Source organism: Aulonocara sp. 'chitande type north' Nkhata Bay, linkage group LG23 (genome assembly GCF_057382095.1).
Source record: "Aulonocara sp. 'chitande type north' Nkhata Bay isolate Kocher_YH1m ecotype deep benthic linkage group LG23, A_spYH_male_GT1.1, whole genome shotgun sequence".
NCBI classification, from domain to species: domain Eukaryota; kingdom Metazoa; phylum Chordata; class Actinopteri; order Cichliformes; family Cichlidae; genus Aulonocara; species Aulonocara sp. 'chitande type north' Nkhata Bay.
This window is the reverse complement of record NC_141365.1, coordinates 43,040,529-43,053,492: the sequence shown is the minus strand read 5'-3', so window position 1 is coordinate 43,053,492 and position 12,964 is coordinate 43,040,529. Positions and strand designations below refer to the sequence as shown.

The window sequence follows — 12,964 nt, the reverse complement described above, 5'->3', positions numbered from 1 at the left end:
TCAACGGGAAAAGCAAGTTCCCATTTAAAGGTGTTCAGAGTTTAATGTTCGGTTCTTTAAAGACTGCATGAAGAAATCTGATAAACTGTTCACTTGTGTGGCCCTCTTTTAATTAACTGCTACTCTCCGACAGCTGTTCGATATAAGGATATATATCGGATAACGATATAAAAACATCTATCGTTTCATTTTACGCTATCGCTTGTTTCGTGGTGTCGCAAAAATAAACTGTTTATAGCAACATTTTTTCATCGTTTTGACGGTCACTGTAGTGGCTATATTCATTCCTTAAAGTTCTCTTTCTCTTATATTTAATATAACCACACTACAGACGGACAAGCGCCTGTTTTTATGCGTTGTCGTTAGCAACAAGGACGGTAAAACCATTGCGTGTCCGCTTGTTTATTTCCCACATAAACCTTTCACAATAAAGCTCAAGATCCTGTTGAGACTTTTCAAAATAAACTGAATCACATGAAAGAGTATGCAGAGTATTTACGGATAAGAATTAAAAAAAGAGCCGTCAGGTGCTAAAAAAATAAACCTTAGACTCAAACGTTAGAACGGGCTTTTCCCCGCAGCACGCCGTGTAATAAATACTCAAAGAAAACGGCGGCTGTTACAACTTATGTCTAAAAATGTATCGTTTCATGCATCGGTTAAAACACTCGACTCCAGCTACATGACAAACACTTCACGCAAGACGAGCTGCCCGAGATTCACAGAACTTACAGAAAATGTTACATTTTTGTGATTTATATCGTTATTGGACGATAGAATTCTTATATCGGGATATGAGATTTTGGTCATATCGCACAGCCCTAGGCATGATTCTATAGTTTTTCGGTAATGTGAATTAAAGCAGACCACGCAGGTCAGAGTCACAAGTCTGTGTCAACAGCAATAAGCTCGAGCATTAGTGCGGTATGCCTGGGTCGCATACAAGCTGCCTGTGTGTGTGGACTGCTGGAGACAAAGAAATGCATGTTGTCCAGAAACATCTTATTTTGAAGTCTTTAAACATGTAGAAATATATGTTACTGTATCTCATTAGTTAATCCTCTTCTTGTTTTCACTGCTGCCACAGAAGATCATCTGCCTCCATCTCCAACTATCCCTGTGGTCCCATCCAAACTATTCAACCTGCCTCCTCCAGCTTCACCACCTGTCCTTTATTTCAGTTGCACCATCTCACCTGCATCTTTTAAACCTTCGCTCTTGCATCTGATATTGATAAGCATCATATCTGTATGAATAAACCTCTCTGTTAAAATTAGCGTCCACTTGATCTATCACTCCTCAACATTATGCAATCCCAGTCGAGCCAACATTGTCACAGCCTGGCTCCAAAGTCAGAGAGATGCAGACTGAAGCCAGGAATGATTAAATGTGACAAAATTATGAAAGTAAGAAAAACAAAAAAGAGAAAACCACGAAGTGTGAACGTCGGTATTATTAGCAGTGAGGGTGTATGGATGGATGGATGCGTGAACAGTGTAGTGGGAAATACTGAGAGGCACACAGCAATGACGAAGCTGAAGACACGCTCTCAAAGGTCTGAGGAAGGGTGTGGTTTACATCTTAGAAGCACAGCCTGGCTTTTCTGTGACTTTTGGCCGGGTTAGGAGACAATCCACCAGAGCGAGGCTGCAGGCCCTGAATGCGTCAGCCCCGAGGTTCAGCTGTTAGCGATCCTGAGTCACATTTACAACCTCAGCCTGAAACAGGGGAACACATCGGTTTTATGGAAACCGTCCCGTCTGGTTCCTGTACCATCACAGCTTAACGGTTATTAACTAATTGCCTTCACATCACATGTGACGGAGGTGACGCAGAGACCAGTCTTGACCTGCTGCAGTTTGCATACAGACTGAATGTGAGACACTACATGCTGCAGACAGCTGCACGGTGAGGATCGCCTCCTTTGATTCCTCGAGAGCGTTTAGAGAGAGAAGCTACAGGAAATGTCAGTAAACACACATCCACCATCTCCACAGTCCCGTGCATTACTCTGTGCAGCACTGGAGCTCCACAGGGAACTGTGCTGTCTCCCTTTGTGCCCACCTCACATGAGCCACCCACAAACAATGCCGCGCACCATCTGATCAGCCAATCAGACTAAATGAAGTAATAAGGAAGGCCATCTCTGTCTGTGAGAGGAGGTCAGCGAACAATCGTGTAAAATCCTGACCGCCCTCTTCACCACTTACTGCACAGGCAGCAGAGCATCTTCTCTAACAGAGTGATTCAGCTCCACTGGCAGAAGGACAGATACAGGACATCTTTCATAACACATTTCAAAGTCTGTTTATTTATACAGCACCAAAGCACAACAACAGTCGCCTCAAGGCAGTTTATAATGTAAGAAAAAGACCAATAAGACAGAAAACACCAACTGTGAGCAAGCACTTGACAACAGTGGGAAGGAAAAACTCCCTTTTAACAGGAAGTGACCTCCTTCAGAACCAGGCTCAGCTAGGGGCAGCATGCATCCACTACAGTGAAATGCAATGCATCTGTCTGGCAAAAGCATGTTTTAGGGTTTTTTTCTATAGTTAGGTTAACCAAAACAAAGCATCAGCTGTGCAAGTAACAGTGAAACTCTTACCTGTAGGAGTAACTGCAACAGTTCCCATCTCTTTGGTACTCTCCACGATTTTTATCCAATTTCCTCCACTTTCGTGCGTCCACTCCGTCCCGTTGCATTCATAATTCCCTTCATCGGACGTCGTCATTCTGGAAATCACCAGTTCAAACACTCCGTTCCTGCCAGGGACCAATCGGATGCCTCCTTCTGCATAACGCCGGGCAAACCTGGACCCCGTGACCACATCCCCCTGAGGACCAAACGTCAAAATCTCCTCTGACGTCGTCCCCTTCTTCACCGACCAGGTGACAGACAGGTAGGTGGGGTGGATGAGCTCCCGAGTGACGTTGCAGGAGAGAGTTAGGTCACTTCCCTCTGAGATGACTGGGGGTGGGGTCTTGGGGGAGACCTTGAGGGTGTTGGGAATGACTGACGGGAAAACAAACCAAAAGAAAATGTTTTGAGTGAATCAATCACACAGCAACAAACTGGGAGGTGCTGGAAATTATCCACACATGCTGCCCCCCCCAACACACACACACACACACACACACACACACACACACACACACACACACACACACACACACACACACAGTTATGTCATGCAACATTTATCACAAGGAAATATAGGATGTATATTTAGAATTAACTTTCTGTTAAATATTTTTCACCCACATCTATTTTATATTTCACACCTTCTGCTCTGGCTGCCAGGATATGTTCAAGAACCCTAACAGATGTTTTTTCCTTTTTCAAACCACAGTTGAGTGTTTCCAGATTACATTTAAGGAGCCCTATTTTCATCAATGCGCTCCCCGGTTTACCTGCAAGTGTCAAAAACCTGCTTGAACACAACAGCCCAATAAAACTTGGACTACAACCAGACAGAACAAACAGAAACCAGAAAGCTTTGTGCACCAATCATCTTTCCCTTTGCCTACAGATTCATAAGCAGATACGATTCCTCATACGGCAGCTAATCGGCAGCATATCTGCATTTTCCTTCACTTGTCTTCGTCGTCTATCACTTGAGGCCTATTTGTGTGTCGCTGTGCGCGAAAAGGTCTTGTTTACTTCGAGGATCTGTTTAAACTAATTCCCAGGTTTAAAAAGCAGCGTATTTGAGCTGGAAATTGTAGGTAAAACGATGACATAATAGCTCAAGGCAAGCAAAGGCTTTTCCCTGTTGTCTAATATTAGACAGTTTGCAGGTGCATATGATAAAAAATGAACAATTCGACATTTAGCATCTATTTATTGGGTGGAGTGACAGAATCTTAATCTTACTTCAGTGTCACACCTTTGTTTACCACACCTCAAAGCGGCCCGTCTGTCAGGTCATCCGGCTTAAACTAAAAGGCAAAAATCAGGGCTAGTGTAAATTCCTAGTGATTCATGTAATCCAACATAATATTTCGCATACACTCGTGCCAAGGTCATTGGTTGAAGGACAAACAAACAGACGCAGATAAAGCTGCAAAAAAAACCTCAACACGCCCAGAGGAGTGCTTCTGAAGGTCACCGTCTTAACCAAGTAAACTCTCAACACTCTCACGCAACCACTTTCACCTCCACTCTTTCATCTCAGGCTCGTTTACGTATTAAAAATGAAACTAAACGTATCATCCAGAAGGTCTTTACAGAGCAGATTTCACCGCTCATTCCTTTCTTGTTATGACACACGAAGGAGGATGATGAGTCACTGCTGGAGAGAAAAAAATAAAATAAAGTGAAAGGCCTATAACTCCTGGGTTTCCTGATGGGAGCATGGCTTTGCTTTTAAATGCATGCACGGCGAGAGCTATGAAAATAAGTTTTTACCTCTGCTTCTCGCAACGGGAAGAGTGCGGGGAAAAGACAGATGCTGAGATGCAGTGAAGACACGGGGGGTTAATAACAAAGCTGAGAGGCAATATCAGGGTGGGGTTGGCGTGTCTGCTAAGCAAAAATTACAGGCTCTGTTTTATCATCGCAATCAAGTCATTTGAACTTTGTATATTAAAAAAAAGAAGGAAATCTGTGCTCTGTGTATGTTTGTGTGCACACATTACCATTTCTCACACTTTAAAGCAACAGTAGCTCCAAACTCTGAGATTTATCACTGAAATGCTTTAGATAAATGATGAACTGTGTATTTTGGAAGGCAGCTCTAGTCGCGTTACAAATGAATCCAAGAAGCGGCAGATGGCCGGGAATGAGAAGTACGTGGCTATGCATTATGGGAATTAGAGAAATGCCACGTTTACATCCTGTGGGAAAGACTGCTTTGTAAGCAGTTAGGAATAAAAAGTTCGCCCCAACTTCAGACGCAAACTTAAAAACAACGGATCAACACGTCCGGGTGTAGACAACGATGCACAGCGCTGCTTCAACCGTCTATTGTCCTGCGAGTGAAAATGTCCCGGCTCTTTATTAAAATTCGATCGCTTTCCAATGAATAAATCATTAACATTAATTACTACTGTGCACTTACAAGTGTTGTAGCAGGTTTGACTGTCTTCGTGAATACTGTTCTGTGCGATTAACGCTGGCGTTGATATAAATTGACATGGCATTGCAATATTTTGCGTCGTGATATTGTTATCATCTATGTAAATTAAAATATTCTGGGAATACCGTGAAGAAGAGGGCTCCTCTCATGCACCAACATCCTGAGGTAACGTTAGCCGAGCAAACTTACATTAATGAAACCAAACTGACAGACCATCCAAGGCTGGAGGCTAATGGCTCAGTCACACGAGTAGAAATATGACAGCCAACTCCTTACAGCTACCAACAACTACAAAATAAATACTAGTCTGCCTGGTTATTTGATTTTTGTTCATCATTCTTGCAACTTGTGCTGACTAAATGGTTGTCCAAAGCTGGAGGTAAAAGGCAACCTTTCTGCAAACAGTTGCAGTCTGACTTGGACTGACTCCAATCAGTCTCAGAGAGATTGTTGAAGGTTTGTTTAAAAACAAAAAGTTGCCATCAGTGTTAATGGGGATTTCTGAATGAGCGCAACTCAAGGGGATTCAACTCAGCTGCCTGTATTCTGATTATATTCCTATAGAAGACCAGAAGGATGCGGAGCACAACTGTAATAGTCCAATGTGAATTTCTTTCCATGTAGACAGCAACAGCTATGTGATTTTTTACAGTTAATTTCTGCATTATCAGAAGCAGAGTGCTTTTAACTGCCAACTTGACTCCATTCAATCACAGACTGATATCAGACTGACTGTCTTATAGTAACATTTATAGCAGGTTTTAGTGACAGTGATCGTATGCTCAAAATTTCATTTTGCATCAAAAAGATAACTGATGTATCTGTTTTATCCAATAAAATTAAGTTATTGACTAAGTGTGAGGACTTAATCTGCAGTTGGAAAAAGGCAATTTTAGTCACAATATGTTACTGCAATACTGCAATATTGGGTCAGCCACTAATCAGAAGGTCGGTGGTTCGATCCCAGGCTGCATGCCAAATATCCTTGGGCAAGATACTAACCCCGTGTTTACCTACTGGTGGTGGTCAGAGGGCCCGGTGGCGCCAGTGTCCGGCAGCCTCGCCTCTGTCAGCGCGCCCCAGGGCAGCTGTGGCTACAATGTAGCTTGCTATCGCCAGTGTGTGAATGTGTGTGTGAATGGGTGAATGACTGACTGTAGTGTAAAGCGCTTTGGGGTCCTATGGACTAGAAAAGTGCTATACAAATGCAGGCCATTTACCATTTACTCAAAGTATCACAAAATTTAAGAAAACCAATAAATTTATATTGTGATAATGTCGTATCACGAGGTTTCCCATCTCTAATAAACATGTTCACTGGAAAGTGTGAGCAAACACATGAAAATGGACAGAATCTGTTGAGAGGTAACAATATGATGTTATCCATGTTCAGAAGAATTTTTGTACCTTTTTTGTCTGATTTCAATTCCTGTCATGTATGAGTCTGTACACATTTTAAACTCAGGGCATACGTCCGCACAAGTATTGATGGAAGAGAGCAGGATATGAAGTGAATATTTAAGTGAAGGACATACCAACACCTGCATGTATAACATAAGTAAATCAAAATAGATCTATAGCAGAGGTTTGGGATTCTAGTCTCAATCATAATTATCACATTTCAGCTTGTATGTGCATGAAATACACTCAGATGATTGTTTCTAAAGGTTCATTCATTACATATTTCTTGACAGTGTCTAGAAAAGGTGTCCTGTAAGTTGTCCTCTCTCACAGTTGCACACAACGGGAGATTTTCTTGAGCAGCCATGCAGGAGACGGGACATAACTTCCACTCGTTCGGTGTGAATCCTTTGGACAGCTACCTGGTGTATATCCTCACACGGGCACGCTCGAACATCGCAGGACCCATTCCAGACGAGCTGGATAAAAGACTCAAAGTCTTTTCTGTGAACTGCTACATAGACATACGACCTCTGTAGTCTAAATGTCACTCTTTATCTATCGATCAGCTCAACACAAACCAGGCTGTCAAATTAAAACATGACGATCAGGCTACAACATGCTGCTGATAGCGACGAATACAGCAGCTATGCATGGGTGTTGCTGGTGCTTTGTTGATTCGGCATCAACAGAACTCCTCCTCTCGGGCTTTGGTTCTTTGTATGATTTTGGGTGATTTGCATCATGATGTCTCTGTTCGTTTAACAACATTCTATCCATAGGAAAAACTGTGCTTATTGCAGGATTTAAAGCACTTATTTGAATCCTTGAGGCATTCTTAAACCGTGGACATAAACAGGACTGCAACAGACACCAGTCAGACCTGGCAGTGGAGGTCAGAGCAGCCTGCAGGCCTGCTGATGCTGCTGTGTTGCAGTGCTGTCTGTGGCAGATGACAAAGGCAGAGCAAATAATCTGCGTTTTGCTCTATCAATTAAAATTAGCCTGAAAGGAGTTCTCAAACCCTCAGCGACCTGTACTTCACTTGTTTCTTACATAACCAATCAGCCTCAGTGGGCTGAAAGAGGCAGCGCACGTTTGTGTGTGTGTGTGTGTGTAAGAAATGTGGCACACATATGACTCAAATGGTATAAATCTAGCTCATCATCTGCGTTAAAGACCGTCTCGGTCAGAAATATTTTGTCCTTTACATGCTGCAAAACGAAGCGCTCACTGATACATATGCTCTACATATACACGACAATCTCTTGCTCACAAACAGCGCTGCCTAGTTAATTCAGGTCTAAATTTAACAAGGTGTCTGGGGAGCCGTGCTGGGAAGCAGAGAGCAGCTGAACATGATGGTGCATTATGGAGCTAACTAACCTGCTGTCAGACATTGTTCTTTGTGAGTTCATTTCTTAAAACCTCCTCAGGTAAAATCTTACTCAAATTACCACTTATAAAAAAGAAATCCTTTCTGGAGGACAGAATTGTCCTGAGAAGGATGGGTTGGACACGGGTAAACACCAGATTAAACCAATGCGGAGAGTACAGCTTTAATTGCCAACTAGAAAAAGAGAAACCCAATTAAATTCAAAGGAAAATGCTGAATACATGTTTCTTTGTCAGGAAGTAGTTCAAATTAAATCTTCACACTGTGAATGTAGTAGATGATCTGAGTAATGGAAAGCGTATCTCTTTCAACCGTGTGTCTACAAAAGATCTAGGGACCCATTAGCTCTTCAAAGGATAGAGTCGGTTTGAAATAGCCGGCTTTTAGATAAAATAACATCGGCAAAAACCTGGAACTTTTAAGCTGCAATTAAGCAAGCTTAACTGCATTTCCTTTAATGGCCACTTGTTCAAAAAAGTCTGTGCCTACACACTCTTGGTAAAAAGTTTAAAGTTAGAGCAAAAATCAACACGGTTCATATCTGATTTTCAGCTCTAAAGTTTATTTTTCTCTTCATAACAACTGTGCAAAGGATGATTTCTGAGGATGATGACTCATTTAAAATGCTTGGATGCTGACAATTATGCAGAGTCAGGCACGGAAAGGCTGCTCTTTGTGACAGGTGGGTGCTGTCATACATGGGTGTAGCTGCCAGCTGTCCTCGAGGCTTCACCTCTGCTAAACTTGTGTCTCTGAACTTGACCTCGTCTCATAAACTCTCCTGTGATATTTATTTTGCATCCTTGGTTATTCAAATGAATGATTAATATATTAATATAAATCTATACAGATTTGTCCACAGTGGATATGACAGTAAGAGTTAGTAAAGCTTTGTTAACGTGTCCCTCTACAGCCTGTTGTTTCTTAGTTTCACCAGTGAAACTGAATTAAAAACAAAACATAGATGACATATTGTCGCCTAGGCAACCACCAAGCTCCCAGTGCCTACAGACATTCACTAAAACATGCTGGTCATTGGATCGTTTGAATAAATACCTTTAACTAAATACCAATGTTTTCGACATGTCTTAGTTTACATTATTACACAGTTATTATGAGAGAGCATGTCTAATATTTTTCCACTAAACAGTCGTCTTCTCCTTTGGTTAGGTTTGTTTGTAACAACCATTTATAAAAACTTGTGTTTTGCTTTTGTTTTATTTTTAACTGCAATTCTGGTCAAGTAGCTTTTATAGTGTTAATTCAACATATACTACAAAATAAAATGACTTTTTTAAAAGTACATATGTGGACATTTTATTTTCAAATTATCCAATCACAGAATCAAATGCACAAAGCCTGTGATGTCATCAAAGGCACAAAGCTTGTGATGTCATCACATTCTGTCATTGGAAGGAGAAATTCAGTCAACTGTTGCAACTCTTTGGTGGCAGAACTACGAAACAACCTGTTTGTTAAAACCAAGATAAGGAAGACACAGAGACGCAGACACAGACGCAGACGCTGAAGCAGACGCATATAAAATGGCAGAAGCACAGATGGAAGTGGTCGTGAGCCCAAATATAACGGTTTTGCAAAGATCGGAAAATGACCTCAAAAAACCCCAAACACCAAATCCTGAAACACGTCCTCTGGCACAAGTTCAAACCGAAGTGGTCGTGAAAGGCAAGAAAAAAAGGGGGCAAAAACAGAAAAGAGTGGCTGAAGAACCCAGACGACCGATTACTCGGGCGTATGTTCGGGCTCTTCTAGAAGCCCAAAACAACGTGGCTGATGGAAGCAACCTGAGAAATGAAGAAGTGTCAGGAAACCCTGAAGGAACCTCTGAAAGGGAAAACCCTGGATCCCTCCCTATGTCAGAACCAAAGGACGAGGTGAATATGGAGACAGAGGCAAACATGAATAACGCCAGTGGACAAAACCCTGGGCCAAATGGAGGGACGTGGCAACATCAGCCAAATCCCAGATTTATACCCCATCATGGCAGAGTCCAGTATGATTCATGTTGTGAGATTGCTGCTCTCAGGCATCAACTACAAGCTTCCCAAAACCACCAGAACGAGCTTTACTGGAAACTGGTAGCTGCTAGTAAGAGGGCTTCTTATTACCAGTCTAAAGTGACCAAACTTCATGCACAGATGATCGCCGACAAAAAACAGCATGAAGAAACAATTAAAGAGCTCATAGAGCAACTGGAGGAGGCTAATGATAATAATAAGCCTGATAAGAGCAAAACAGAGGTTCAAGCAAAGGACAACCAAGCAGTTGTCATGCTGGATGACATGATCCGTGCCCTGCACGAAGACGTCAGCGACCCTACCACAGAGCAGTGTGTGGATTCTTCTACACAAACCACAGAGGCTTCACACACGGACTGTGTAGGTCTGAAGGAGGCTCAATTTGAAGCCCAATACAAGACTCAACAAGAGCAAATAGGAACACTCCAACAACAGCTCCTAGAAGCTCAACACCAACTCAAGGAACAGGAAGATAAACATAGGCAGGACCAGGAGACACTGAACATGGAAATCAGTGAGCTTAAATCCCAGCTCTGCTCCAACAAGGAGCTTCATGACATGAAAGTAGAGACTCTTTATCAAGAGTTGAAAGAAGTCAAAGCGTCCTACATTAACATCACACAGGAGCAAAATGAACAAAATTCCAACACAGCAAATGGAAAATCTGAGCTTCTGGTGGAAAAAGACACCAAAGAACAGGACAAGGAAGAAGAAGGAGAAGACTCCCTGACATCAACTGAGATGTCTCTGCATGACTCTCTACAACAAACAGAAGACAGAGAGAAAACGATAACTACCAATCCAGCTGAACTCGAAACTGAAGCTAAGACTGTGCCAGAGAAAAAACCCAAGAAGAAGACGAAGAGGAACTGGCTGCGTCGGCTTTTCAGCTGTACCAGTCCACAGACAGACTGATTTACACAACTGTGGAAAAACTAAATAAATACACAAAAAAAAAATAATTGGAAAACATAGATGTGTCATTATTTCATATAGATTTCAAATAACATACCATTTGATGTCAACATGTTTTAGTTGCATTTGCAGTGCTCGTGCTGTTATATTCTTATGATTCTGTTCATTTTATGAGTGTATCCTTCAGCCTTGCTTCACATATTTACTGCTGCTTGATCAGCTTTAGTCCTGCTAGCATCAGCACAGGTAGAAACAGATCACACATCAGAGAATCGGCCGTGCATCTAAATGCAAATGGAAACTAAAAATGAAAACATAGATAACTTAGCTGAACTTCATAGATCTGAAAGTTGACCAATGCATACATAGTGCTAAAAATCAGGTATCGGGAAAACACATTATTTTATATTATGCTGAAGTCAATTGTTATCCTTTTTTAAAACTATATCATATAATAAAGTCTGTTTTGAAGTTTACTATGGTAAAAAAAATATTTTAAGGCTTTTCAGATATACTGTAACTTCATAGGTATGAACCATCAAAGCATTTTCATCATAAATATAAAACTTCATTAGGTAGATCTGTTCAAATACTCATTAATGCAAATATCTGATCAGCCAATCACATGGCAGCAACTCAATGCAGGTGTAAAAGGTGAGGTCTAAAAAAAAAACCTTTAAGAAAATATGAATCCATCTTAATCAGTCTTTAATTATGAAGCAATCACCTAACTCCCTCTGACAAACAGACCTGTGGCCAAATTTATAAACCACTTTTGACTTTTTCCAAGGTGAATATTGTCTGGCAGCAGGTGCCCTTCCCCTCCCAGAACACGTCAAGGACAATTACAGCAGCTATTACAAACATTATAAGCAGAATAAACCATGAAACTAAACATTTCTCCTCCTTGATATTCTTCATCCAAATCCGTGCCTCCCTGGTCCTCATTTGACATAAGCCAAGTATTCCCACCTGACATCTGCTCCCCACGCGTGTGACACTGTGTCGAGGTACGCGTGTCTATGCAAAAACCAAATTATACGCCAGTGATTGTCTGAAACCAGCAGGGGTGTTCATGTGCAAGAGGACACATCCATGGTCAGCAGAGCATTAGTAAGTTGTGGGGGATAGCTGTTAAATGGACCAGCATAACCAAATAGCCTCAAACACAAAGTAAAAACACAGCTACTCTGCATCAGAAGCTTTGTATCCTGAAAGGACAAAATTGGCAAATACACACACACAGACACACAAAGGCACACGTGAGCACGCACACACACTTTCATACCTGTGAGTTGGACCTGAGCCATATAATTTCCACTGATGACGTAGTCGGTGCTCGGTGTTTGACACTCGTAGAAGCCAGCATCCGTCAACTTCACCTCAGCAATCTTCAGCTCCACCTCGTTGTCTTGGAGACGCACCACTGAAATGTCGCCGGACGCCACGCGCTTGCTGTAAGACTGGTCGGAGTAGCGAGAGTCGAAAGAGGAGATTATCTTTGTCTTCTGCCCTTTCGCGTCCTTTAACATATTCCATTCAAAATCCTGCAGAGGAGGGATACAAACAATCCGAGTGTTAAGTGGATGCACACACATAAATATAGGCGGAGTAAATTAGAAACACTGGGCCGGAGCAATGGGGTCACCAACCAAAATAATATTCAGCTTAATGGGAGTACAGTCATTAGTGGCTTGTGAGCCAATAATGTAAGAGACTCTGATTCCATTACAAAGTGCCTTAAAAGTATACTTCCATTCACTTTTTCCTGTATATGCAAGAAACCCAGAGGACAAAATCTGACCCTTAGTGACAGTGCTATTAGCAGCTGCAAATAAACAGAATATGCAGTTCAATTAATAATCTATTGGCCACAAGTAATACACTAAATATTCATACTCTCCAGAGGATCAACTCTTTCAATTCAAGGGTGTGTGTGTGTGTGTGTGTGTGTGTGTGTGTGTGTGTGTGTGTGTGTGTTGGGGAAATGACCTGCTCACTAGGTCCTGTGTATTCTTTGACATCACATCTGATGGAGACTGGCTGGCCCTCCACCCGGATTAATGGACCAGGAGGCACCGTCACCACACGGGCCGAGCACCCACCTTGAAGGACAGAGAAAACATTTTAAA

General features: G+C 41.9%; 1 protein-coding gene across 1 annotated transcript in view; it reads right to left on the bottom strand.

Moving 5' to 3' along the window:
* The window catches only part of ptgfrnb (prostaglandin F2 receptor inhibitor b), a 77,783-nt gene that overhangs the window by 57,075 nt on the left and 7,744 nt on the right, over positions 1-12,964 (bottom strand). Inside the window, exons 2-4 of the mRNA XM_086282791.1 lie at positions 12,825-12,937; positions 12,121-12,379; positions 2,609-3,016 (exon numbers count right to left, since the gene is read on the bottom strand). Coding sequence (XP_086138917.1) covers positions 2,609-3,016; positions 12,121-12,379; positions 12,825-12,937 — 780 coding nt within the window. The remainder of the gene's footprint in view (positions 1-2,608; positions 3,017-12,120; positions 12,380-12,824; positions 12,938-12,964) is intronic.